At 39.7% G+C, this 27,678-nt stretch overlaps 2 protein-coding genes across 2 annotated transcripts; one reads left to right on the top strand and one right to left on the bottom strand.

Moving 5' to 3' along the window:
• The first annotated feature begins 729 nt into the window (after positions 1 to 729).
• On the top strand, positions 730 to 7,104 carry LOC104100953 (probable arabinosyltransferase ARAD1). Its single transcript, XM_009608326.4, has 4 exons — positions 730 to 1,460; positions 2,301 to 2,588; positions 4,415 to 4,780; positions 6,519 to 7,104. Exons 1-4 carry the CDS (start codon positions 864 to 866, stop codon positions 6,705 to 6,707), a joined length of 1,440 nt encoding a protein of 479 aa, XP_009606621.1. The 5' UTR covers positions 730 to 863; the 3' UTR covers positions 6,708 to 7,104.
• Positions 7,105 to 8,242: 1,138 nt separating this feature from the next.
• LOC104100954 (uncharacterized) lies at positions 8,243 to 9,992 on the bottom strand. The gene has a single exon (XM_009608328.4). The coding sequence runs from the start codon at positions 9,915 to 9,917 to the stop codon at positions 8,565 to 8,567; it is 1,353 nt and encodes a 450-aa protein (XP_009606623.2). The 5' UTR covers positions 9,918 to 9,992; the 3' UTR covers positions 8,243 to 8,564.
• Between the last annotated feature and the right edge of the window lie 17,686 nt (positions 9,993 to 27,678).

Genomic DNA, 27,678 nt, shown 5'->3' with positions numbered 1-27,678 from the left:
TATTTTAATTGACAAGAATGGTTCTACAAGGGGTTAGTCTTAGCCGAATGTCCTTAAAATTGACCGTATTTAAAAAATAACCCCCGGACCCGCACTCAGTTATTGCTCTTCAGCATTTTTCTACCGGATTGGTAGAGTTTATGCTATATTTACTCTACCTATCTGTTAAGTTGTTTGTCAAAGTTTACCAGGTTGGCATGATTTTGCTCTTCAGGGATCTCTACAGGATTGATAGAGTTTATGTTATATTTACTCTACATATATGTTAAGTTGTTCACCGAATTCTATTCGAATGGCATAATGTGTTTGTGTTGTTTTAACAAAGTGTTCTTCGAATTTGCAACTTTCACTTCGGCCAAACCACCTAAATCTGCTCTAAATGATCTCAAATTTGAAACAAAGCTTCCAAATACCAACACAAACAATCCCGAATTACAAATTTAGTCAAATAACACTTTGTCTTTTTTTAAAAAATATTTTCTAAGGTCCAACAATAGAGTTTTGTGCTTTTTTACAGTAAATCACAAAATGAGTGGTTGAACTAAAAATTTAAGCATAAATTATGAACATTCAAATAAATTTTAACAATAATGGATCATTAACCTTCTATTTTCTATTAGTACCAAATAAGAATTTTAAGCTTTAAATATTAAAAATTATAGTGTTCAATTAAAATATATTTTGCTAAAATCGTAAAAAATTACTAAGACATTTTGCCAAGACCATTTTCATTGGCCTACATGCCGTGCAATTTTTTGTTGAAGTTACGTCTAAATCCCGACCGAAAAAAAAAGTTACTCCATTCTGAAAGGAAAATTACAGATTTCCCATGGTTCCACCTCTGAGCTTTTTGTGAACAATCAATGAATCCAAGACCCAAACTCAGATCACCACCACTGCCCTCTCCCCCCTCTCCCAAATCCCTAACCCCAAATCTCAACAACAAAATGCCCCCCAGAAAATTAACTCTCAAACCCACTACTCTTACACTTGCCACCACTTTGTTCTCAATCTTAGCTTTATATGCTTTCTTGAACAACTTCATCTTCCCTAACCCACCAAACAATTCCACTACAAGAAACTCTTTATTTGGTTTCAGAGATAAAAATACCCAGAATTTTCCACCCGTGAAAGTATATATGTATGATCTGCCTAGGAAGTTTACATATGGGGTTATCGTGAGCTATGCATTAGCAAGGGGAGGTGAGAAACAGAGTGATGATTCGTTGCTTAAGTATCCTGGGAATCAGCATTCTGCTGAGTGGTACTTGTTTTCTGACCTGAACCGGCCGAGTCGAGAACGGGTTGACTCGGCGTTCACTCGGGTTTTGGACCCTGAGGAAGCTGACCTTTTTTACGTCCCCTTCTTCTCGTCGTTGAGCCTTGTGGCCAATCCGATTCGACCCGGTACAGTTGTTGCACCCGGGGATAGGCCTGTATACAGTGATGAGGAAATGCAGGTGGGAATTCACTGCTATTTGCTGTGGAAGCGTTTGTTTTCAATTGGGGTTAATGTGATTGCATTTGTTGGACTCTTTTGCATTTTTGTCAGATTTTCTGGCATTATGGTGTCATCAAGTTAAAAGTTTTGATCTTGTATATCTTTAACTTGTAGTTTGTCAGATGTGAAAATTATCAAAATGTTATCAATTCTAGCAATCAGGCTCAGCATGGTAGCATTTCTTTTGAGTTTAATGCAGCTTGTTTGGTCCCTTTTATGCCTATTTGTTTGATTTTTTCATTATTTGGGCTTCTGGAATTGCCTTGTTTTGTGTTTTTCAGTTAAAGTTTTTATCTTTTTTGTCATAAATTGTGTTTTTAGTCCATACTGTTAATTTAGCTACGCTAGCTATAATTGGTAAATTGTGTTTTAAATGATCTATCCTGGTTGAGTTTGGGAAACATAGATTAATACTTATACACCCTGATCTGTTTGTTGCAAATGTCTTGTTGAGAATTATGGTTCTCAACCCTAAAGGTGGTAACCCGTTTAAGAGCTGGTGTGACAACCTTGCAAACCAAGGATCGAGAAGACCAGGTGAATTCTTTCCATCTGGCTAAACTTGGTGGGTATAATTATTCACCTGTGTTGGCCGGTATTCAATGTATTAGCCGAGGTGTGCACAAGTTGGGTTGGACTACATTGTAATCATTAAAAACAAAAACAAAAAAAGAGAGAGAATTTTGGTCTCCTCATGCTTCTTAAATCCGTAAATGCATTTGTTTCTGATCATAACTTTTTGGTTCAGAAATTAATTCTTGCATAAAAATGGCATGTGATAGCATAGTTCATGTTGCAGGAGTCTTTAATTGAATGGTTGGAGCAGCAGGAGTATTGGAAAAGGAACAATGGCTGGGATCATGTGTTTATATGCCAGGATCCTAATGCTTTATACAAGGTTGTAGATAGGGTGAAGAACGGGGTGCTGTTAGTTTCTGATTTTGGAAGATTGGCTCGTAATCAAGCATCACTTGTTAAGGATGTCATCTTGCCCTACTCACATCGGATCAATACATATACTGGGGATATTGGCGTTGAAAATCGGAATTCCTTGCTCTTCTTCATGGGCAATCGATATAGAAAGGAGGTAATTGATAGGAAAATTTTCTTTATTTGGTATTTGATTATCTAGCGTCTGCTATGAATAAACACTTTTAACTGATTAACTGTCATCCATCCAGTCCAAAGTCTAGAAAGCAACAGCACTTGAAGGAACTAAGATATCCTGCATTTTTTGACAAGTAAGATATCCTGCATTTCCTTGTGCCGAGTTACTACAGACGGGCACATAGTTCATTCTTTTCCTGAATAAGACAGATTTTATGGCAAGGTGGTGCTGAAAGATATGCCTTTGATGAAGTTTTCCTTCTTTAAGCTTGTAAGGAGTTGATAAAACTAGGAGTGTGTCTATATCATTTACATATACCAACCTACACCAAAAAGCTAGTAAAATTATGCAGTTGTACCGACCACTAAGGTTGGAATCTATCCTGCCCTCAAACTTCTTTGGTGTCTTTCTCTTTATAAATAAAATCCACCAAGTACGAGTTGGGATGGTCTTCCATAAGTTCACCGAATAGTCTGCTATGCTAACCTGTCTTGATAGAGTGGCTTAAAATCTTTTTTATAAGTTATAGAAATGCTTAAGCTATTCAAACTTCTACAGAGTATTTCCACTTGTAAGCTAATCTGTCCTGAGTCCTGACCATTCTCATCACTTGTAAGCTATTCAAAATTCTACAGAGTATTTCCACCTCCTACATTCCAACCCCCTCCCCCCAAATGGGAAACTCTGGGAAAGAAAAGACTTTGTGATTTTGACACAGCCACCAAGGCAATAATGAATTCACTGCACACAGTTTAAACTTTAGGACATAGGGTTCTTAATCTGATGCAGTGATGGCTGAATGACATTGGTCTAGTGGTACAAGTGCAGCACGTGATGTGTGGGTTAGGTGCACGTCACGGTTTCGAACCCTACCATAGGGCCTGTTATTTAATTTGGAGAAACGAGTCCATTATCCACCGAGTTTTAATAGTGCGCCAGGCACTAGGGGATTTTTCGGTTATTAAAAGAACTTGTGTAAGTGCTCAAGTTCCTTGAGCTAATACTAGTGAAGAGCATACAAAAGGGCCAACCCATTAATGACTGGTCAAATGGTATCTGAGGTCAATGGATGTGTTGAGCTTGTGTGCAGTCATTACATAATCTTTAAATTCTTGCTCTCTGCTCAAAACAAAATTCTCTTTACCTCATTTCGTTTCCTTTTTCTTTTTTAACTTAACTATTTTCTTTATCTCTTTTACTGGCTTTGTTCAGTAAATTTTTTCTCAGAGATTCAAACCGATGAAAGAGATTTATTAGAGTCCCACATTAGTTGATGGTATAGGTTGTTGTCTCCTTATATGATCTTTGGCAATTCTTACCTCATGAGCTAGCTTTTGGGGCTGAGTTAGGCCCAACGTCTACTTTCTTTGCATGGTACTAGAGCCATGCCTATCTCTATTTTTTGGTCTACTCAATGTCGGGCTCCATTTTATGTTTTCCACTCTCCAAATGTCTAGGCCTGTGCATACGAGAGGGAGGGGGTGTTAGAGTCTTACATTGGTTGAGGATATTGGCTGATGTCCCCTTATATGGTCTTGGGTATTCCTCATCTCATTTTGGGGTTGACTTAGGCTTAAGGTCTATTTTCTTAACAAGAATAACGTCTTTCCTTAAGACATCTCTTTTGCAGAAATTGCTACTACTGAATTTATTCTGTTAAGGATACTTTATTTGACGAAATTGGTATCACTATACTTGTCAGCAAAAAGAAAAAAAGAAAAATGATATCGCTCCTGTTTATTGGTATCAATTCACATCATAGTTCCATAGTTATTTACGTAAAGCTTGTTTTGCTAATGTTTCAGGGAGGAAAGATTCGTGATTTGCTTTTTCAATTACTTGAGAAAGAAGAAGATGTCATCATAAAACATGGTGCACAATCTAGGGAGAGCCGTCGTGAGGCAAGAAAAGGGATGCACACTTCAAAATTTTGTTTGCATCCAGCTGGTGATACTCCATCAGCTTGCCGACTTTTTGATGCTATTGTGAGCTTGTGCGTCCCTGTAATCATCAGTGATTACATTGAATTGCCATTTGAGGATGTTATAGACTACAAGAAAATTGCAGTTTTTGTAGACTCTAACACAGCTGTGAAGCCGGGGTTCTTGGTTAAAAAGCTAAGGAAAGTACGCATGGAGAGGATTTTGGAATTCCAACGGGAGCTGAAAAAGGTATTTACTAGTACATAATTCTTCTTCCTGTTACAGCCAGAAAATAAAGTAGTCATGCATATATTGCACTAGCACATAATTCTTCTTTTTGCCCTTTTTTTCTTGCTGCTATGATTGAGAAGTGGTAAAACCAATAGATATACACATGCACTCTACGGTGTGTGTGTGTGTGTGTGTGTGTGTGTGTGTGTGTGTTTGCGTGTGACGTGCGTGTTTTCCTTTTTTTGTCTTGTTCAAAGATGTCTTTTGACAGAGACAACAAAGATGCAAATGAGTGGAAGTTATACGGAAATACCTATCCTACTTCTACCTTAAAGATGGGAATCTGCGGTAGCAGAAGGGGGGTATGGTTGGGGAATTTCAGACAGAGAAGAAAAAGCAAAAGGAAAAAAGAATTAGAGAAACAACATCAAAAGCTGATGCACTTAAGATGTGTGAAATAATCTTGATAATTTGACAAGGAGAATTGAGCTTATTAACCCCTGGGGGTGACATCATATCGAGGGAGTAATCTGGCAAGAACAGAATCTTTTCATTATTATTTTTGGCCTTTATTGGACTCTTACGAGTTATACTTCTTTTATAGGAGATATTCCCTTGGGTTGCTCTTTTATTATAATTCTTTTAACTTAACCAATAAATTATAATTCCTTACCTTAATCAAAATATTAGCCGACTCCAACTTGTTCGGATTGAGCTTAGTTCTTGTTGTACCTTAATAAAAAAATATAATTCCTTTACCTATCGCACTAAAGTGCCTAGACAACCATACATGGACTATAAAAACAGGGCTAGAAATATCGCCAGGAGTTATGGGCAAGGACTAGTGTAAGTCTGTTATGTCCCATTGTCTATAGGGCTGTTCTCTACCTGTTGGATCACTGAAAACATAGATATTGTGACTGCGTGCATCTCAAGTTGTCTCTTCTAATGCTCAGATCTGCAAATGGATGCAGCTTTGGTTCTCAATTTGTGAAATTAGTTTGTGAATTTTGGGCATTGTTTCAAGAGACAAACAGACAAATATCCAGTTAATCGGTTTCAAATTTAGGTCAGATGCCAGGAAATCATAAACAATAGGTACTGTAAACTCTATTCAGGGTGAGAAACATGTATCAACAGGTTTGGTTATTTTTAGTTTAAATTTTTCATTTTCTTTTATTATTTTTTCTCTAAATGTTACTTCTTTGAACACTGTATAAAAATGGTGCCAATATATGGACATTGGACAGCCCTTAAATTTAAGCTAAAGAAAGAAAAAACATATTAAACTAAAGGGGTTCAATTTCATTTGAAAAAGTTCAGATATGAGGTATCAGCTGAATAAATCTTGTTTATTTGGAAACATAGATGAGCTCTCCAAGTACTTGACTCATTTAATTTCAAGCGAAGGCATAAGATCTCTTATCCAGCTAATTCTAGTGCTTTATGTCAGCAATTTAATCATGAAATATAAAACCTATTGGTGGCTAGATCAGCTAGTTGATGCATGATATAGTTCCTTGCAAGTAGACCATACTATGGTCTGTTCTGGATAGGTTACTGTGTTGCTTGTTCCTCCATCTTATCTTTCCTGAATGAACTTCAAGTGTTTCATGCTTTAGCTTATAGGACTCTTTAACATCTAATCAACATAAGAAACCCTTTGATTTTCGTAGCAACATGTTCGGATCTGTTTTTTTGTTTTCTAGAATGAAGAGTTTTACATATGTACTCCTGAAATTTGTGACATCTCCAGGTGAAGCATTACTTTGAATATGAGGACCCAAATGGAACAGTAAAAGAAATTTGGCGACAGGTTTCTTTGAAGTTACCGCTTGTTAAGTTAATGATAAATCGTGACAAGCGACTGGTGAAAAGGGAGCTCACTGAACCAGATTGTTCTTGTCTGTGTTCAAACCAGTCAGGGATCTTGACAACATTATGATCCACACTGGCGACATTTTCTCAATCACCTTTCACTCTGAACATATTGGATCATCTGAGAATGTCTGCTCATACCTTGAAGATCCGATTCTCGGGGAGAAGATGGTAGATCAAGAGTCTTGTGCTGTTAACTTGTATCTGCGGATATTGCTGCTATCTGCATCCATTAATTTAATATCCCTGCTAAATGGTAGAAAATCCAGTTCATGATTTTATAAGGATCGGTCTAGTATATTTTGATATTTACATAGTTTTACTTATTCATTTCACACTACCTGGATGCATCATATGCATGTCTCTCGAGAATTGCTGTGGCTAGAAGCAATTCTGTCTGTATTTACATTGTTGTACATCATTATATATAAAATCACAGCTATATGTAGGTTTTTGCTTCCGAATGTCTGATCTTTCATTTCTTATTCTGGAAGTTCTTGGACAATGATTAAGCAAACAAAGTCAGGGTGTACTGTGGATTGTGAACATTTCCTTAAGGGGGAAGTCGTTCCTCTGAGTGTCAATTTAACTAATCTTTGAAGCTAAATTGATTTAGATTAATTCAATATTTTACATCAAAATTTACATATTCATAAACTAAATGAAAGGACTATAGTTTGCAATTCTACTCATATTAATATGGTGAAAAAATACATATTAATATGTTAGTCAAAATTTATATAGTTTTACTCTTGAGAAGCTAGACGTAACAAGTATTTTGGAATGGACAGTTTTGAAAGCTACTTCCCTAAGAAGGTTATATTGTTCATTAAATATTTATCTGCTATGTTCCAATAGTTTCCCAAAAGAAAACTTCTAACATATTGAGTTTACGTCATCATTTTCACTACAGAAACTTCTTTTCTCCCGATATAATCGTCATCGTTCTCATTTTTATAATATATGTAAAAGTTTTTACGTCTAAGACGTAATTCGAATTACTTTTTTTTGATTTAGGCATGTGGATCAAGACAAGAATCAATAATTAATTTCAACATGGAAGATCTTTTGACGTGGTTTGATAGATATCGTATCTAATTTAAAAATGAAGAGTACAATGAAAATCTTCTTTATTTTCAAAGGGAAGTAACGACCGGTTTAACACATGCAGAAAATTAATTAAAAAAGTTACGTACTAGTTTCGATTAAAAGCACATGGAGCAATCCGTTTGAGAACGCTCGAAGAAAAAATACACTAAAAAGCCATAGTAGGGTAAATTTATAGCGCACTTAAACAATCAAACTGTAATACGAGACTTTTCCAAACTAGAATTTTCAATTTTCCTCTAGATAAATTGATAGAAACGAAAACGATAGAATACGCAATAGAAACATTCTACTACGGTACGGTGCACGGTTTCGTAATTTCAAATATAATAATACAACTAAATTCAACGTTCAATTGTTGTTAATTTTCTTTTAGTTTTGAGAAGTCAACTTGAAAGAAAAACAGTTTTTGTAAATAAGGGAGTACGAAGAAAGTGTATTCCGTGTTAAAAAGAACAGTTGAGAAAGCAAGAAGTCAAAGCAAAACAATGAATATAGACAAGATTATAAATCAATAAAAGAAAATATAACACACGAATTTAGATTACAGTGGAAGCTTCTATTTTGGAGAGTACTATTAGAAATTTACAAAGAAAGAGGACCTGATTCTAGGAAAACAAAACATATAGTCTCTTCCGCAGCAGAAAAATAATTTTCCTAAGTACATATCAATTCATTCTAATTTATTCATAAATAAAACAATGAAGCATTTAAGGGTCGATCTGTCCGAATTACCAGGAATATGGATTATGACCGACTTGTTATCCACTCGAATTTTAGACCATAATCATTATGTAGGAGAGATATTTTATTTTGATTATTCGACCTCTAAATCACGTAATGTGACATAGCAATTTGAAACACCAACAGCAAGTTGACAAGTAATGTGTCTCTTCTCGTCCTTATTTCTTCCATAGTAGAGCCACTGATCCTTGTTAATAACTTTGGAGCAATAGCTGCAAAACAATTTTGAGACCTCATTCTTATAAGGAAATGAATAGCATAAAGTCAAATCAAGCTTTTTCAATCTCCTTGGACAAGCTGCACAAGATGGATGAAGTTGAAAATCACAAATCTTGCATTGGTAAAGAACTGTGTAATTGGTATGACAACCACTAGATTGACGACATCCATTGCACTGAACTTCAACTCCATCTTTTTTTGGAACAAGTGTAAGTGTATGTGGATGAAATGGATGTTGAATTTTCTCAGGCAATTGAGAACATCTCTCGTGTATTATATAATCACAAGTTGAACATCCTTTTTTCTTGTCTGTACTTAGATCTAATCCACATATTCCACATTTATGATTCTTCACTATATTGTCCTGTGAACGGTCCAATAAATGCAAACCATGTCTGTGAAAAAATCGCTCATCTTTTTTTCCTTCATCATATTTTTGATAGTGAACTATAGAAGTGTCATCTCCGTCAAGATTTGTCAATCCAGTTTTCACACCCATAATATAAGATTTATCATCTTTTCCTTTTCCATATATAGAATCAGCAGCACAACCAAAATGGGTTATGAAATTATGACTATGGTCATAATATACCCAAGAATTGGTCTTGTTTATTGAGTGGTTGCAAATATCACAAAGGAGTGGTCCAGCTTCATTTTTCAAAGGATTTGAGTAGAAAAGGGATAGCCCAGTTTCCTTGTGAAAAACTTTACAAGGCATAGAAGCACACCCCATATGAATAGCAAAATCACAGAGATTACAAGAGTAATGAAAGTTAAATAACAAAGCTGGATTGTCACCAACGTGACAAGCTTTGCAAATATAGCCACTATCAAATGTGGGAGTGTACTTGAGGGTTAATTGATGGCCAGGGTGAGCTAAATGTTCAATAAGTTGTGGGAATTCAGAACAGGATTCGTGTAGAAAGTATCTACAACGTTTGCAACCATATGCCATGCCTGAAATAATTGTCTCGCAAAAATAGCAATGAACACAATCTGATGCTCGTAACGAGTACATTAACAAGTTATGTCGATGGCTGAAATGTTTTCTTTCATTATTGCCAACTCTTTCTATCTCATCAATTTTATGGTTTGGTTGATGATTTTTGGCAGTAATTGATGTTTGTTGAATGTTATCTTCTGATATATAACGAAATCTACAAGGGAATGGACGATCTCTAAGAGAGATAAATTCGTTCTTGTCCATTTCTGTTGAAAGATTTAAGGAAGAAAGAGAGGAAAATTGAGGATTTGTATTTTGGAGATAATGGTTCTGGGCAAGATCCACCATTATTGGTCAGACTATATATAAAGGAGAAGTCTAAATATGTTGAAATTCAACAGCGGCTACTTTCTCCGAGTTGATGACTGTTAGAAAACTAATTTAAGAAAGTGTTCACATTAAATGTCTCAATTTTACGCGTTACTTGACTAGACTTTTTTGAATTTTCAATTTTCAATTTTGTCTTTTGTTTGGTGTCTAGAAGAATAATTAAAACTAGTTGAAGAGAATCCTTAGCTAACTAAACATTAGTATCTAGGCATACAATTCTTAGTTAAGATGATGATTTTCGGGTAAAAATTTATCTTACCCGATGTTTACACCCCACCAATAAATAAATGATACATGTCACTTTATTTAACTGTAATTGTTAGTACTTAATCATAGTTAAGTACCATATATTTTTTACATAACCTTAGTTAGTTATTAATATAAAAATACCTAACATCTTGCTATTCCATGTTATGATCTAAACGGAAACGTCAAGTACATCGACAGTACTGTTTTCTACTAATGATGAATATGTGTGGCCTTCTATTTTGATATGCTATTACCACACAAAAGAAAAGTGGCTTAGTTTGTGAAAACAGCAGACATGTATATTCAAAAAGATTAAACTCATACGAAAAAACTTCATAAAATGCACTCGGCTTTGCATAATTATACTGTTACTAATTATGAAAAGATTATCAAATTTAATCTTGAAAAGAAATTTTAAAATTATGTTTTAACGACTTTTTTTTTTGTGTGAAGACAATAAAAGCTTAAGTGGGGTTACTACTGAACTGAAGCTTAGGGAAATTTTTTCAGCACAAAATAACAAACTAAATAATACCTAAAAAATTATCTCCCCCTTACACTCTCGGTTGAGTTTTTTCGTAAAATACCGTGCAGAAGGAGAAGAAAGACAAATGCATTGCAACCTAAAACCTTCAAATGTTCCGTTATTATATATGAGCTTACTTCTTTTTATATTTCTTTATTTATTAAAATAGGAGCTTAATAGACCTTAATGAGTTTATTTATGGTTAACTTAACTCAACCGGGGTGTAAACACCCTGTGCGAATAAATTTTTCTCGTGATTTTCTAATCTCGCAAAATAGAATATTGTGATACAATGAGTTAGAATATATAATAGAAGCAAAGATAGAGAACCGCTTACCTATTCTTAACGGGCAATGCGAGGCCCTTTATTCTAAATTAAAGAATTCAAAATCAATCAAATATAGAAATATTTATTTAAGTAATGCTTTTTAATAGGATTTTCTGCCTATGTAATTTGACATAATTTCTCCTCATGTCTTGTAAGTATTATCCCATCGCTTAATTAGACCTTTCAAGCATCAATGTGTTAGCTTCTGATTAGAATTATAAATAAAATTCTTTTTAAAATTTTCGAGAAAAAATTCCTTCTAGTACTAATTATGTTTAATTTCAGAATATAATGTTTAAATTATATATGTTCAAATAATAAAGTACATGTCAAATGTACCGTATCCAAATTTTCCTTAAAGAATCATACAGTGACAAAACTTTTGAGATAAAGGAGGATATAAGTTCAGTTAATTTGCCTAAAGTTTCACTTGGATGCAAAAAGTTGTTACGTAGGTGACGAGTTTTTTGAAGAAATTGCAGCGGAAAAAAGAAGAGAAGATGAGCAAATTGAAGGGAAAACAGAATTATATATATATATATATATATATATATATATATATACACACAATTACAGTTAGATGAAGCTAAGGGGACGTAAGCAGATCTTCCGTTCAAAACATTGAAAAGGCCAAAAGAAAGAAGAAAATAATTAAATGAGCTAGTTGTAATAGTAACATATAGTATACAGCAACAAGTGGATCTTCTTCTAATTCAGAGGCTTACCTAACAACATCGCGAATAAGGCAAAGAATACCATTTCATAAGTCAAAGTAATATGAACTTAGCCATTCAAGGAAAGTGTCTTTCCGAGTATAAATTGAAAACAGAAAAGAAAAGAAAGTGTATCAAATTGGAAGTTTTAACAATTTTGTCTTTGTTTCTTCATGCTTAGGGCCATTCAAATCTTAAATCAGCGGTTAATAATAAACTAACTGTGTACGGGTAAAAACCGGGCTCATGATACACTCTGGCCTCCAACAAGGTAAAACGAGCTCGAGATATGATTGCGAAAGATCGGAATCGAAGCAAGGATTTCTTCGAGTCAGAGTACGGGGGCCGACCATCGACCCTCGATAATATCGGGGTCATGATTCGAGATCGACCTAAAACCTGAAGGACTTAGGAGAGCGTCGCCGGGTAATCAAGCGCGGCCAACAGGAGGCCATAATATCCGTGACCGGCCGGATATCACGGCGTGGATCTTGGCACGTATCGATGTAGAACCAGCAATCAATTAAACAGAAGATTTTTTTTATCTTTTATAGAGTTATACTTAAAAGTAGGATTCCCCTGCTAAATAAAGGGGGTCTGATAATTCATTAACCAAGTTGTAACACGCATTCCAAAGCAATATACTATTATTTCCACTATTATTCTAAGCTTTTCTTTCATTCATCAATATTGACCATTGTGAGCCCGGATCTAGGGCAAATAGTTCATTAAGGCTGAAGACATTATCCCCGCGTGGTTTGAATTTACTGTATTTCTATTTGTTCATTTTAATCCAATTTATCGTTTTGTATCAAATTAATTCGCGTATCCTTAAAACCATTTACAAATTTAATTGTTATCCAATTTTGAGGGTAAAGAGTTTGGCGCCCACCATGGGGCTAAGGATAATAGTGGCAATTTGATACAAATTTTCATAACACACCCTAATTCACACTTGTTCTTTGAAGTGTCTTTGATTTTAGGTCTATGTTTAAAATGTCGAACTCCCAACTGCCCCTCTAAACACGGATGCTGACTCTAGCCACCATGGCGAGAGCAACAATATAGCGCCCGGTAATGAGGTGCCCTCCGCCGATCAACGCCAGCTCACATGTGGCCATCAACACGAATTTACCCACCGATCCTGAGAACAATGTCCGCGGGGGAGTCTGGTCAGTAGCCCAAAATGCTCGTGACTGTGAAGGAGATAGGATCAACTTACGGGTGATCTTCGAAATAATGCAGGCTCAGCAGGCAGCGATAGCTCAACTACAGAACCAAAGCTGCGCTCCCAGTAGAGTTAATCCTGAATCATCCCGGAAAAACACTCGCAAAAATAAACCAGCCGCAGATAGGCCAAATGAAGCTGAGTCCGGGACCAACCCCGAGATAATAAAGATGATCGAGGAATTGAAAAAGAGGGTGGAAACGGGAGAAAGGACAATCGAAGCCAACGATAAGAAGGTGGAGACTTTCCAGGGTTGACCAAATCCCCGGAGCGCCACCGATATTGAAAGGCCTAGACACCAAAACGTTTGTTCAGAAACCCTTCCCCTCCGAGCGCAGCCTCAAAGCCGATCCCTAAAAAGTTCTGCCTTCTTGAAATTCCTAAGTACAACGAGACAACTGACCCAAATAAATATGTGACCTCATACACGTGTGCCATCAAGGGGAACAACCTAGAAGATGGTGAGATCGAATCTGTCTTGTTGAAAAAGTTCGGGGAGACCTTATCAAAGGAGCCATGATATGATAGCACAACTTACCCCCCAATTGTATTGACTCATTTGGCATGCTTGAAGATGCTTTTGTAAAAGTGCACGTTGGAGCCATCAAGGTCGAGACCAGGAATTCAGACCATTTCAAGGTAAAAGCAAAGAGATAACGAGATTCTCGGGGAGTTCGTGTCAAGATTTCAAATAGAACGGATGGACCTGCCGTCGGTGGCAGACGATTGGGCCGTTCAGGCCTTCACCCAAGGACTCAATACTCGAAGCTCGTTAGCTTCGCAACATTTTAAGCAAAATTTGGTAGAATATCCGGTCATAACTTGGGCCGATATGCATAACCAATATCAGTCAAAAATTAGAGTCGGAGATGGTCAGCTTGGGGCCCCTTTCGGGTCTGTTTATCCTGTCCGAGCTAGTGACAAATCCAAAAGAGTCATTGATCGTGAACCAAGGTCAAGTAGGGATCGATATCAGCCATACAGTGGTGATTGTAGGGGTAACGGATCTGGACGAAAACCTGTGAGAAATGAAAAGAGAAACGATCGGAGTCAAAATAATCGGGGACTCATGAGCAAAAACTTTTTTTACAGGCCCAACGGGCCTAAGGAAGCGCCGAGGTTATCAGAGTACAACTTCAACGTCGATGCTGTTGCTATCGTATCTGCCATCGGAGGCATCAGAGACACCAAATGGCCTCGAACTCTACTGTACGATCAAGCCCAAAGGGATCCCAACTTAATATGCAAGTATCATGGCACACACGTCCACAGAACAGAGGATTGCTGACAATTAAGGGAGCCCGGTTATTCAACAACGGACATCTCCGGGAGTTCCTGAGCGATCGAGCCAAAAATTATTTCAGGAATAGAAATTCTAATAAACAGACCGAGCAGGAGGAACCTTAGCACATCATTAAAATGATCATCGGTGGGGTTGATGTCCCCCAAGGGCCGATGTTAAAGCGCACCAAAGTATCCATCACGAGAGAAAAATGGACTCGAGATTACGTACCCGAATGGACCTTGTCTTTCAACAACGAGGACGTTGAAGGTATCGTGCAGCCCCACAATGATGCACTGGTAATATCTGTACTGATAAATAAATCTCGAGTTAAGCGTGTGTTGATTGATCCAGGTAGCTCGGCCTATATCATTAGATCGAGGGTCATGGAACAACTGGTTTGCAAGACCAAATCGTGTCTACAGTCAGGGTTCTAAACGGATTCAACATGGCATGCGAGACCACTAAAGGGGAGATAACATTACCGGTGAACACTGTCAGGACCATTTAGGAAATGAAGTACTACGTGATCGAAGGAGGCATGAGGTACAATACTTTGTTCGGGAGACCACGAATTTATAACATGAGGGCAATACCCTCGACCCTGCACCAGGTGCTGAAATTCCCAACGCCTGGAGGAATTAAAATAGTTTACGGAGAGAAACTAGCCATAAAGGAGATGTTTACAGTCAAAGAGGTTATCCTGGTATCCGCAATTTTGACATCAAAGGGGCTGAACCTGATAGCCAAGGACGAAACCAAATAGCGATTACCGATACCGGCCTCGATGGAACCAGAGAAGCAGGGGATGGATGAGGACAACGACTACGGAGTTCTCAGGTCTTTCATAGTCCCCGATATTCCGACTCCACCAAATCAACAGTAGAAGAACTGGAGCAAGTCATATTGATCGGACATCTTCCTAATCGTAAGGTACACCTGGGCACGGGGTTAAGTCCCGATCTTAGAAAAAACTCAGTCAATTCTTTATAGATAACATAAATTATTTTACTTGGTCCCATCTCGATATGATAGGGATCCCGCCGGAGATAACCACTCACAAGCTAAGCCTGGATCCAAAGTTTCATCCGGTCAAGCAGAAAAGGAGACCTCAGTCCAAAGTGAAGCATGCATTCATCAAGGACGAGGTATCTAAACTCCTTAAAATAGGGTCCATCTGGGAGGTTAAGTACCCAGATTGGTTAGCAAACGTAGTAGTAGTCCCTAAAAAGGGAAATAAATTAAGAATGTGTATAGACTATAAAGACTTGAACAAGGCATTCCCTAAGGTCTCTTTCACCCTGCCAAACATCGATCGCATGATAGATGCAACGACCGGCCACGAGATCCTCAGTTTTCTCGACGCCTACTCTGGGTACAACCAAATTCGGATAGACCCGGACGACCAGGAAAAAACATCATTCATCACTAAATACGGTACCTACTGCTATAATGTAATTCCATTCAGACTAAACAATGTCGGTGCCACTTACCAACTCTTAGTAAATCGAATGTTCGAAGAACAAATAGGAAAATTGATGGAGGTTTACATTGACAATATGTTAGTTAAATCCCTGCGAGAAGAGGACCATTTGAAACATTTACAGGAAATCTTCCATATATTGAAGAAGTATAACATGAAACTGGACCCGGAGAAATGCGCATTCGGAGTCGAGTGTTGAAAATTCCTTGGGTTCATGGTGTCCAACCGAGGAATCAAGATTAATCCCAATAAGATCAAGGCCATCGAGGACATCACTTTTGTGGATAGTGTCAAGTCCGTACAAAGGTTAACCAAGCACATAACCACTTTGGATCGATTCATCTCGAGGTCCTCCGATAAGAGCCATCAGTTCTTTTCACTGTTAAATAAGAAGAATAACTTTTCGTAGACCCCTGAGTGCCAACAGGACCTGGAGGAACTTAAGCGGTACCTCTCGAGCCCGCATTTCCTTCATATTCCTAAGGCAGACAAACAGTTGTACCTGTACCTCGCGGTATACGAGGTAACAGTAAGTGGAGTCCTAGTCCGAAAAGAGGAAGGTACGCAATTTTCTATTTATTATCTTAGCAGAACTCTAGTCGAGGACGAAACTAGGTATCTTCACCTAGAAAAATTGGCGCTCGCATTACTAAGTGACTCTAGGAAGCTAAAGTTGTATTTACAATACCATCCCATATATGTTGTGACTACTTACCCCTGAGAAACATAATGCATAAGCCCGAGCTCTCGAGACGATTGGCCAAATGGACCGTGGAGATCAGCGGGTACGACATCGAATATAGACCCCGAACCGCCATCAAATCACAGATTTTAGCGGACTTCGTGGCCGACTTCACGCCGGCCCCAGTTCCTGAGGTCGAAAAAGAGTTGTTATTGAACTCAAGGACCTTTTCCGGAATATGGACCCTCTTTACGGACGGTGCCTTGAACGCAAAGGGGTTCAGACTTGGCATCGTGTTGAAACCATCGATGGGTAATGTAGTTAGACAATCTATTACAACTGTAAAATTGACTAACAACGAGGCCGAATATGAGGCCATGATTGCAAGTCTTGAACTGGATAAAAGCCTGGGGGCCAAGGTGGTCGAAGCTAAGTACGATTCTCTCCTCGTGATGAATCAAGTCAATGGAACGTTCGAAGTCAAAGAGGAACGAATGCAAAGATACCTGGATAAGCTATATGTAATGCTACATCGGTTCAAGGAATGGACTTTACAACATGTACCTTGGGATCAAAACAGCGAGGTCGATGCTCTTGCTAACTTGGGATCGTCGGTCGACGACGATGAATTCAACTCGGGAACGGTCGTGCAACTCATGAAATCGGTAGTGGAGGAAGGCAACGCCGAGATAAAATCGAAAAGATTAACCTGGGACTGGAGAAACAAGTATATAGATTACCTGAAGACCAGAAAACTTCCCTCGGATCCTAAAGAATCGAGAGCTTTGCATACGAAAACGGCCGGGTTCAGCTTGTCCGAAGACGGTACCCTATTCAGAAGAGCATTTGATGGCCCACTTGCCATATGTTTGGGTCCGGAAGACACCGAGTACGTTTTGAGGAAGTCCACGAGGGCACCTACGGGAACCATTCAGGTGCCGATTCATTGGTTCGGAAGATAATCAGAGCCGGCTATTACTGGATCGATATGGAAAAAGACGCAAAGGAGTTCGTACGAAAATGCGACGAGTGTTAGAGGCATGCTCCGATGATCCACCAGCTCGGGGATCCGCTGCATTCAGTCTTGTCGCCCTTGCCATTCATGAAATGGGGGATGAACATTGTTGGTCCCCTGCCTTGGGCGGCCGGTAAGGCTTAATTTATCTTATTTATGACTGATTAGTTTTCTAAGTGGGTGAAAGCCTAGGAATTTGAGAAAGTAAGGGAGAATGAGGTTATTAGTTTCTTATGGGACCACATAATATGCCGATTCGGAATACCGGCAGAGATCGTGTGCGACAATGGGAAGCAGTTTATTGGCAGCAAAATGCGCAAGTTTTTTGAGGACCACAAGATCAAAAGGATCCTATCAACACCCTATCACCCTAGTGGAAACGGGCAAGCAAAGTCCACGAACAAAACCATACTCCAGAACCTCAAAAAGAGGTTGATCGATGCCAAAGTAAAATGGAGGAAAATCTTTCCCGAAGTCCTATGGGCATATCGTACGACCTCAAAATCCAGTACCGGGTCTACTCAGTTCTCGTTGGTCTATGGTGCTGAAGCTCTTATACCGGTTGAAGTAGGAGAACCGAGTCTCCGGGTCCGATATGCGACCGAAGAATCAGACGATGAGGCCATGAGTACGAACCTGGATATTAGATGAAAGGCGCGAGGCCGCCCTCGTCCGAATGGTCGCCTAAAAGCAATGGATCGAAAGGTATTACAATCGAAGAACCAACCTTCGAAACTTCAGTGTCGGGGACTTGGTGTTAAGAAGGGTGACACTGAGCACCCGGAACCCGAATGAAGGGAAGCTGGGACCGAATAGGGAAGGCCCATATCGAATTATCGAGATCACCGGCAAAGGATCGTACAAACTCGAAATGGTGAACGGTGAACGACTACCAAACAACTGGAACATATCCCACATAAAATAATACTACTGCTAAGGTACGACCCCATTCATTGACTTTCTTTAAATATATTACGGATTGGGCTGACACTTGCAGGTAACGACCAAGGAGCGATGCGACTATTAGGCCTGAAAGCACGCGTTGCACTCTTTTTTCCTTCGAACCGGTTTTGTCCCAAATGGGTTTTCCGGCAAGTTTTTTTAATGAGGCAACAGTGGATCGTGCTAACTTAGAATTGGAGACCAACTATGAACTGGCATCAAGGTTCGCATCAACAGTAACCGAGCCCTCTCTAAAATCGACCTCGAACACTGGGGGCCATCACCATCGGATATTGATTTTAGCAAGGAAGGAAACTTCGAGCTCAAACAAGTCTAGGCTTGGTGGATAGGATTTGTTGTAAGGGCCAAACGGTCAAATGAACCGTGCCCACATAGGCCACTTAAGCCGAGATGAAACTTGTACACATTTGCAGTCTTGTATGTTGCACGAAAATAAAAGAAAGTTTCTACCTTGTAGATACAAACTTTTCCTCTTGAAAAACTACTGTATTATGTACCTTAAGGACATCGGGCCCAAGGTCCACCTCTATCTGAATTCAAGAGATCACACCTTAAGAACAGCTCGAGCTATGATGCTCGGGGGAACAAAACCTATTAGGCAGTGCCCGAACTTCAAAGGTTATGGCCATCTTTATTCGGGGACTATTGCCCCAGGCAAGCCCGGATGGCTCGGGGTAATAAGCTCATTGGGCAACACCCGAACTTAAAAGGCTACGACCGTCCTAGAACAGCTCAGAGACGTCCGAGATCCGTAACCAAAACACAAGGCCTTCAAAATTTCTAAACTGGTTCGAAGGCTACCCTCGGCAAAATTATAAAAACTTTTAAGTAAATATTTTGGGGAAAGCTTCCGGTCATACCAAGCCCCCACGAGTCTTAAGCAAAATAAGATCGAAAACGAATAATGTTCAAACCTCCGAATAAGACCTAATTATTACGTGGTAAGGCATCCAAAATCTTTGCAATCATAAAGAAAAAAAGCAAAAGGAAACAAGCTTGAAATTTGCCGAAGGGAAAAAGCCTTATATATATACATAAATTTTTACAAAGGCCAAACGACCTCAACAAAAAGCAAAAGTTCGAAAGCAAAAATTACAAGGCCTCATCGGAGCCCGCCTCATTACCGGGGCCATCAGAATCTTCCCCGTCCTCAGATCTGTCTGAACCCTCAGAATCTTCCTCATCCTTGGGGTACACCAACCTCTTGGCCTCGGTCTCGAGCCTCTTAACATTTTCAAGCTCAACCGATAAATCAAACCCCCGGGATGAACCTCCTCGAGAGCCTCCCTTCGGGACTGCCACTTCATATATTCGACTATGGCCTTTAGGCGTTTCTGAGCTGCCTCAACATCGGCTTTGTACTAGGCCACCATCTCTTCAGCATCGGCCCTAGTCGTTTTTGCCTCTGACTTAGCTGCTTCGAGCTCCTTGACAAGGGTATCCCAGGTGGCAATGTCCGATCCCAGTTGAGACTGGAGGTTTTCGATTTCTCGGGACCAGATCTCAACCTTCTCCTTTACCGATCGAAGTTGGGCCTCCGCCGAGGCCAGCTGCTCCTGGGCAGTCTCCTTTTCCAAAGCCAATCGGTCCATCTTGCCTTTCCACTCCTCGGCCATGGCCTAGACTTCATCCATCTCAGCCCTGAGCTAGTCGATCCGATTGATCTTCTGTTGGACCTATGGATTCTGACCGTTAGACATCGTGTCTAGATCATCATCACTAAATTCAAAGATTTTTACCTATTCCAATAGGTCGGCATGTTCCTTCCGAGTCGCGTCCAACTCGTCTTGGAGGATCTTGACTTCTCATTCACGTTACTCGCTGAGAAGCTTATACATGCCTCTCTTCTCAGCAAGCTCTTTGACTTCGGCCTCGAGTTGGCTCAGCTCATCCCGGTTCCGGAGGAAGGTTTCATGGTGAAGCACCGAGGCCTGCATATATGAAGAAGAGATGTTATAATTGTCAAAAATTAGTTCAAATATCAGGAGAGATATTAGAGTCATCAAGGATTATCAAGAATTACCCTGTTCAGCGCCTGTTATGCTACGTTGAATAGGCATGGCGCGTCTACCTCGTTCATTTTGGCCTGGTATGCTTCGGTCACCAAACACCGGAGGTAACTGGCTAACATTACGGGGGCAGAAAGGATTCTGGCATCCTCTGGAAGAGTGATAATGATGGTCCGCTTCCGACCAGGATCCATGCTCAGAGCAGGGAACCAGCTGGTTAATTTCGGGCTTGAGCTCGACCTGCCAGCCTCCAAAGGTGGACTTTTCCTTGGTACCTCTACGTCAGCCAACCCGGTAAAATCCTCCAGGACGGATGAGTCTATACCGTCATAAAAGCCTCGGAGGGGATCATCTGCTCCATGGGCCTCCTCATGGGATCGTTCCTTCGTCGTTCGCACTTCATCAAACATTGATTCCGTGAACGAAGGCGATCCCGAAATACCTATAATGCCGGGTGGGGCAGGATCGACATCTCGCGAATCCTCGGCATTAGCCTTGCAAACTTGGGGGGGGGGGGATCAGCTTTAGTCGTTTCCCCCTCGGCTGCCACCCATTCCTCGGGGACAGATGGCACATGGGCCATGAAGATGTCGTCCTCCTCAGGCTCATCTCTGAGCTGGAGGAGTGATGCCGAGTCAAGCACTTAGGAGCTGGAGGTTCTTTTGGCTTACGAACTAGCCTCCTTCTCGTTTTCTTTTTCTCCGAGCTTGGTGAACTTGGGGCCCTTTTTCTTTTCCTCTCTACTGTTATGGCCCCGGCCTATCCTAAAGCGGAAGAACCGGTAGGTAAGTCCTCATCCCCAACCGAAGGCCAAAGCTCGACGGTCTTAGGAAAACCTGCAGAAGGGAAGTAAAGAAAAAATAATGAGAACATGGTGATGAGAGAAGAAGCCTAACACAACCTACTCGGGAAAAATCTTACCATGGGAACATGCCTCCCAACGACCCTTCGAGAGTTTGCGCCATGAGCGCTTGGAGTAGGGCATCTGTGATATGATACGTTCGACCCACTCCTTGAGTCGAAGAACAACATTTGGGACTCTGGCGAGAGCTGCACCACCACGAATACCAATGAGAAAAAGAGAGATGAACATGAAATCAACATTTGAGGGAAAGTTTTACTTACGTAATGTATTCCACTTCTAGAGGAATGGCGTGAATTCGGCAAATCTGAGGTCCTCACCCGGACAAAACAACCCTGCCAGCCTCAGTCCCGGTCCTCATCGATACTCAAAAATGGGGCTTTGCTGACCCGACGAACAAGCTTTATCAGTCCCCCTCGGAAAATTTGGGGACTATATAAATGGAGCAGATGTCGCTCCCCCATTTTTCTCGCGAAAAATGAATTTCGACGTGTGACAACTCTTTTAAAGGAGGTATTAAAAGAGGAGAGTCGCCACCTAATGACTTTTAAGGTGCGTTAGGACACCTATTTGCAAATAACTCTGTTTGACTAATCTATGACACCAAAGATCGGGTAAGGGCTCAAGTTACCTCAAAGAGAAGGTGTTATGCACTCCTCGAGGTCTACAATTTTGGGTCCCGACTGAACTTAAGATTATGGGGATTATGATTAATCTAGGTGATCAAATAAACCAAGGAGTTCAGAAGTTACAGAACTTTATTACAACATGATTAATACAGATCTTAGTGAGAATATAGGGATACGACTATTTAGATCTAATAACGACATACAAAGAAGAGGGGGTCCTAAGTCTTTTAGCCTAAAGGATCACCCCGTGCAACATAAAAAATACTTTGTAACTCCCTCAAGATGGGGTGTTACTCATATTATTCAGCGGGTACAGACTATCATCTCCTGCTACCCGATTACTATGTTAAAGTTGTTACCTAAAAGCGTTCTAATTTAATTATAGGTTGTACCCTATGCGTGCACTACCCGTCCCATACCTATGGTCCAGGAGATTTTGGACCTCTATTTGGGTGGTTCTAGACCTTACTTTGGCTGCTCAGAAATGTCAAAACTAGGCGACATACAAAAACACATTGGACTTCAAGTATGGACAATTAAGGGCTCAAGTTTGCCTCCACACTTAAGCAACAAATGCACACAAGACAAGTTTTCATGTTAGTTAATTCCTAATTAAGAACCTTAAGCGCTATAGACATGATTTCTATGTGACAAGGCATCGAAGTAGACAAGCAGCTTCAGAGGCCAGGCATTGCTCATAGACAGGATTATACATGATGATTATTAAGATTACATGTTTCCAGTTTATTAACCATGTTGACTCTAGGTGACTTACGCAGTAAGGAGTAATGAAGACCATTGGGGGGAGCCCAGAATTACTTATGCTTGATGACAATGGCATGAATAAGAAGTAAACAGTTTTTAGAGGTTCATCATTAATATAGAACGAGTAACTATGCCCTATGGGTAGGTTCTCTACCAGCTGACGCTTGGAACTCATTTTATTGTTGTACTTAGTCCTATAGGCATGGTTTCTAGTGAACAGTGCGATACAATAGCAAATGAAATGATCAAAATCCTATAGGCATGATTTCTAGTAATCAGTGCGATACAATAGCAAATGAAGTGATCCAAATCCTATAGGCATGTTTTCTAATAACATGTAACAACGAGGATAATTAAAGCATTTGAGCTCATGCTTTGCTAGTAGGCAAGTAGTGTGAGTGTGTGCTTCTCCTAATGGCATGATTTCTATAGTGTACATAGAGAGTGAACAACACATATAACAAACATATCATTAAGTCCTATAGGCATGTTATCTACCCATCGCATGTGAATATTAAAATCTACCTCATTCCCTTTTACTAACAACCCTAATTGTTTATACAAAGATTATTACAGGCCCAATAATGAGTAAATTAACAAATATTACATAACTGTGACAAGAGGCCCACAACATGCCCAAATAAAATAAATACCCAGCATTGTCTGGGCCTTCAATAGCTCTTACACAGCATACTCAGGCCTTCAACAAAGAGCCACATTTGATACACTACTCAGGGATCCATAGAGGAGTCTAGAACCAGTTTACTCAACCATGGCACCAAGTGTTGCACCATTTAAATCAGCCAATTTAAGTACACAACACATAACAAGGGGAAGTAGAGTGAATAGGAATAGTTTGAGATTGAGGGAGTGACTAAGGACCAAGCCCTAGTGTGTCAGAGTTCACAAGGGTCTCAAATGGACCCCGAGCAGTGCTTACACTAGGGTGGTCAATACAGAAGTCTTAGTAGCCTTGGCTTTCAGCCGGCCAAGAGTGATATATTCAGAATAGTGTAGGTAACAAATGAGAGTGAGGGAATAGTGATCAAGAGGGTAGAATTTGAAGAGGTACATTTGTATTTTTTTGAAAGCAGGCATGACAAAGGTGACATACAAGCAAAGAGAATCACAAAACTCAAAGAGCTGGTTGTTATCACAAATTCAAACACTTAGCATATTGTGCAAATAGCTTAAAATACCACTGTAATTATAAAATAAAGTGAAAATATTTGAAATATGTATTATGGATGAAAATAATAATTTTAGGTACTTAAGTCATCCAAAAATAATTTTAAAGGATAATTATTAGATATATATATAATAAAAATGTAGAAAGAAATTAATTTTTGAGCTTTAAAAATTATGAAAAATTATAGAAAATGCTTGTAAATTAAGTAATGAGACATATATATATTTTGTATATATATATATATATATATATATATATATATATATATATATATATATATTATTTGAGAAAATATGAGGGCAAAATTGGGTATCAACAGCTGCCCTCTTTACCCGAAAATGATGAAAGAGTTGTCGGGTAAAGAACTGATGACCGATTTTGACCGAATGGGGAGATTTAAAAAATGGAAGCCGAACCCTGGCTCTTGAGTTGCCTACATATCCCTAGTGTTACGGGAATCAGGCCGTGTGTAGTTCTGGATCCAACGGTGAACTGAACCGACGGAGTTGTTATAAGAATAGTCGTATGCTTCGGAAAGGGCTCTTTTAGGGTAGGACAATATCAGATGAATTTGCGCGAAATCATGAATGTGAATCTTGAAATGTTATGGATGTATCTCAGAACGAGTATCTGAATGGTTATCAAGTAAAAGTGGGTAACTGATGGTGGTTGGTTGCGTTTGAAATAATTGCAGGATGTGAACGTTGAACGGAAACCGGAGCGAAGATTGCTCCCGTTAGGAGAACGATTACTTCCTGGATTACCTGCAAAACTTAAACACTATGCACGCAAGTATATATGGATTATTGCGAGAATTTAGACATGATGCAAATTCCCTTTGGACCGTGAAAGTTGTCTTTGGACGGTGAGGATGATGCCCTTAGACCATGACGTCCTGGGCCATGAATCATGTGACAAGGGATTCGCAGGCCATGAAATGATGTCCTCGGGCTATGAGAATGGTGACTTTGAACCATGACGCCTTTGAATAATGATGTTCACTTTTGAGAGATAGTCCGGCCATGGAATGGTGTCCTCCGGCTATGAGGATGATGCCTTCGGACTATGATGCCTTTGGACAAAGTGGCGATATTTCAGCCTATGAAGTGCAAAGATGTGACGCTTGGTCACATACGAAGATGAGACAAGACAAGGCTTAGTTTTGTGTAAGATGAGGGCAGTGCTTAGCCCTAGATGAACAGAGAATAGTGCTAGGTCTTAGATGGCATAGCAAAGATAGTATTTAATATTGAGGAAAAGGTAGCGCTTAGCCATATGCAAGAGGGGGAAACGGGGCTTAATCTCATGCAAAATGGGAGACAATGCTTAGTCTCATGCAAAGAAGGGAGACAATGCTTAGTCTCATGCAAGGAAAGGCAGTGCTTAGCCTTATGCAATTAGGGAGGCAGGGCTTAGCCTCATGCAAAATAGGAGACAATGCTTAGTCTCGATGTAAGAAAAGGAGACAATGCTTAGTCTTATGCAAGGAAAGGCAGTGCTTAGCCTTATGAAATTAGGGAGGCAGGGCTTAGACTTATGCAAAATAGGAGACAATGCTTAGTCTCGATGTACGGAAAGGCAGTGCTTAGCCTTATACAGTTAAGGAGGAAGGGCTTAGCCTCATGCAAAATAGGAGACAATGCTTAGTCTCATGCAAAGAAAGGAGACAATGCTTAGTATCATGCAAGAAAAGGCAGTGCTTAGCCTTATGCAATTAGGGAGGCAGGGTTTAGCCTAATGAAAAATAGGAGACAATGCTTAGTCTTGATGCAATTAGGAAGGCAGGGCTTAGCCTCATGTAAAATATGAGACAATGCTTAGTCTCGATGTAAGGAAAAAAGACAGTGCTTAATCCCATGAAAGGAAAGGAAGTGCTTAGCCTTATGCAATTAGGGAGGTAGGGTTTAGCCTTATGCAAAATAGGAGACAATGCTTAGTCTCGATGTACGAAAATGTAGTGCTTAGCCTTATGCAGTTAAGGAGGCAGGGCTTAGCCTCATGCAAAATAAAACGACGAGTGATAATAGAGTGTTTCTTAACTAGAGACGCTTGGGATAGATAATTTGCTATCTTGAAGGTAGTGACCTGACGTGTCTGCAAATATTATTGTCTTACTATGCCTGTATCCAAATAAAAATTGTGAGTTTTGTAGGGGAAGGTTGGTTCGCGCTTTTGTCTTTTGCTTTGCCTGTGCTCCTATATTGAGATCCTATTTGAGTTACCCTGGGTAACATCTGACTGTTTATAGAAATAAAAAAAATTCGAAAGAAATGCATGCATTTGTAGTTATTTAAAATATAGTAGTATGCAACATCGACTAAGTTAGATGAATCAATGACTGTGACATATTTTAGAGACATTGCGGCTTCCTTGCTCTAGAATTTTAAGGGTCCTCCTCAAAATTCTACCCCAGTTTAAAAGCAATTCTATGACTGTTCTGTGTATGACGAAGTTGGCTAGACTTGCTTTAGAATTTTGAGGGTCCTCCACAAAATTCTGCCTACGTATCCCCTCTTAAACGGGAATCAGGTCAAGCGTAGTTCAGTTACATGAAGAAATGTAAACAATCTAAACATAGTATCTCTTGACTGAGTCTGAGTTGATAGGTTTTGGCCAAACTTCTCCGTCAATCTCTGCGGGTACAAGCGCTCCTCCTGTTAGTAATCTGTGAACCATGTAAAGCTCTTACCAATTGGGTGAAAATTTTCCTTTGGCTTCATCTTGATGCGGGAAGATCCGCTTCAGCACCAGCTGCCCCGGTGTGAATTATCTATGCCTGGTCCTTTTGTTGAAAGCTCTGGACATTCTGTTCTGGTAAATTTGACCGTGACATACTGCGTTCATTCTTTTCTCATCAATGAGAGCCAGTTGCTCATACCGACTTCGTATCCATTCTGCATCACTGAGTTCAGCCTCTTGTATGATTCTCAAATAAGGAACTTCTACTTCGGCGGGAATGACGGCTTCAGTACCATAGACCAGCAAATAAGGAGTTGCCCCAGTTGATATGCGAACCGTGATACGATATCCAAGTAGGGCAAATGGTAACTTCTCGTGCCATTATTTGTGATTATCTACCATCTTCCTTAATATCTTCTTGATGTTCTTATTGGCGACTTCTACAGCTTCATTCATTTGTGGCATGTATGTTGTGGAATTCTTATGCTTGATCTTGAAGGTTTCACACATGGATTTCATCAAATCACTGTTAAGGTTGGCGGCGTTGTCGATGATGATTGATTCCGGTGCCCCCGAATTGACAGACAATACGATCCCTAACGAAATCTGCGACGACCCTTTTAGTTACAGTCTTGTAAGATGCGTCTTCAACCCATTTTGTGAAATAGTCTATGTCCACTAGAATGAACTTGTGCCCATTTGAAGCGGCGAGTTCGATTAGACCGATGACATCCATCCCCCAAGCGGAGAAAGGCCAAGGTGCACTTGTTGCATTGAGTTCATTGGGTGGCACTCGTATCATATCCGCATGTACTTGGCATTGATGACACTTTTGGACATACCTGATGCAGTCCGTTTCCATAGTCATCCAGAAATATCCTGCTCTTAATATCTTCTTAGCTAGAACAAAGCCATTCATGTGTGGTCCGTAAGTTCCGGCATGTATCTCTTCGAGCAATTTGGATGCTTCCTTGGCATCAACACGCCATAATAATTCTAGATTTGGAGTCCTTCTGTATAGAATTCCTCCACT

Source organism: Nicotiana tomentosiformis, chromosome 2, assembly GCF_000390325.3.
Source record: "Nicotiana tomentosiformis chromosome 2, ASM39032v3, whole genome shotgun sequence".
NCBI lineage: Eukaryota > Viridiplantae > Streptophyta > Magnoliopsida > Solanales > Solanaceae > Nicotiana > Nicotiana tomentosiformis.
The sequence above is the reverse complement of the archived record's forward strand: the minus strand, read 5'-3'. Positions and strand labels throughout refer to the sequence as shown.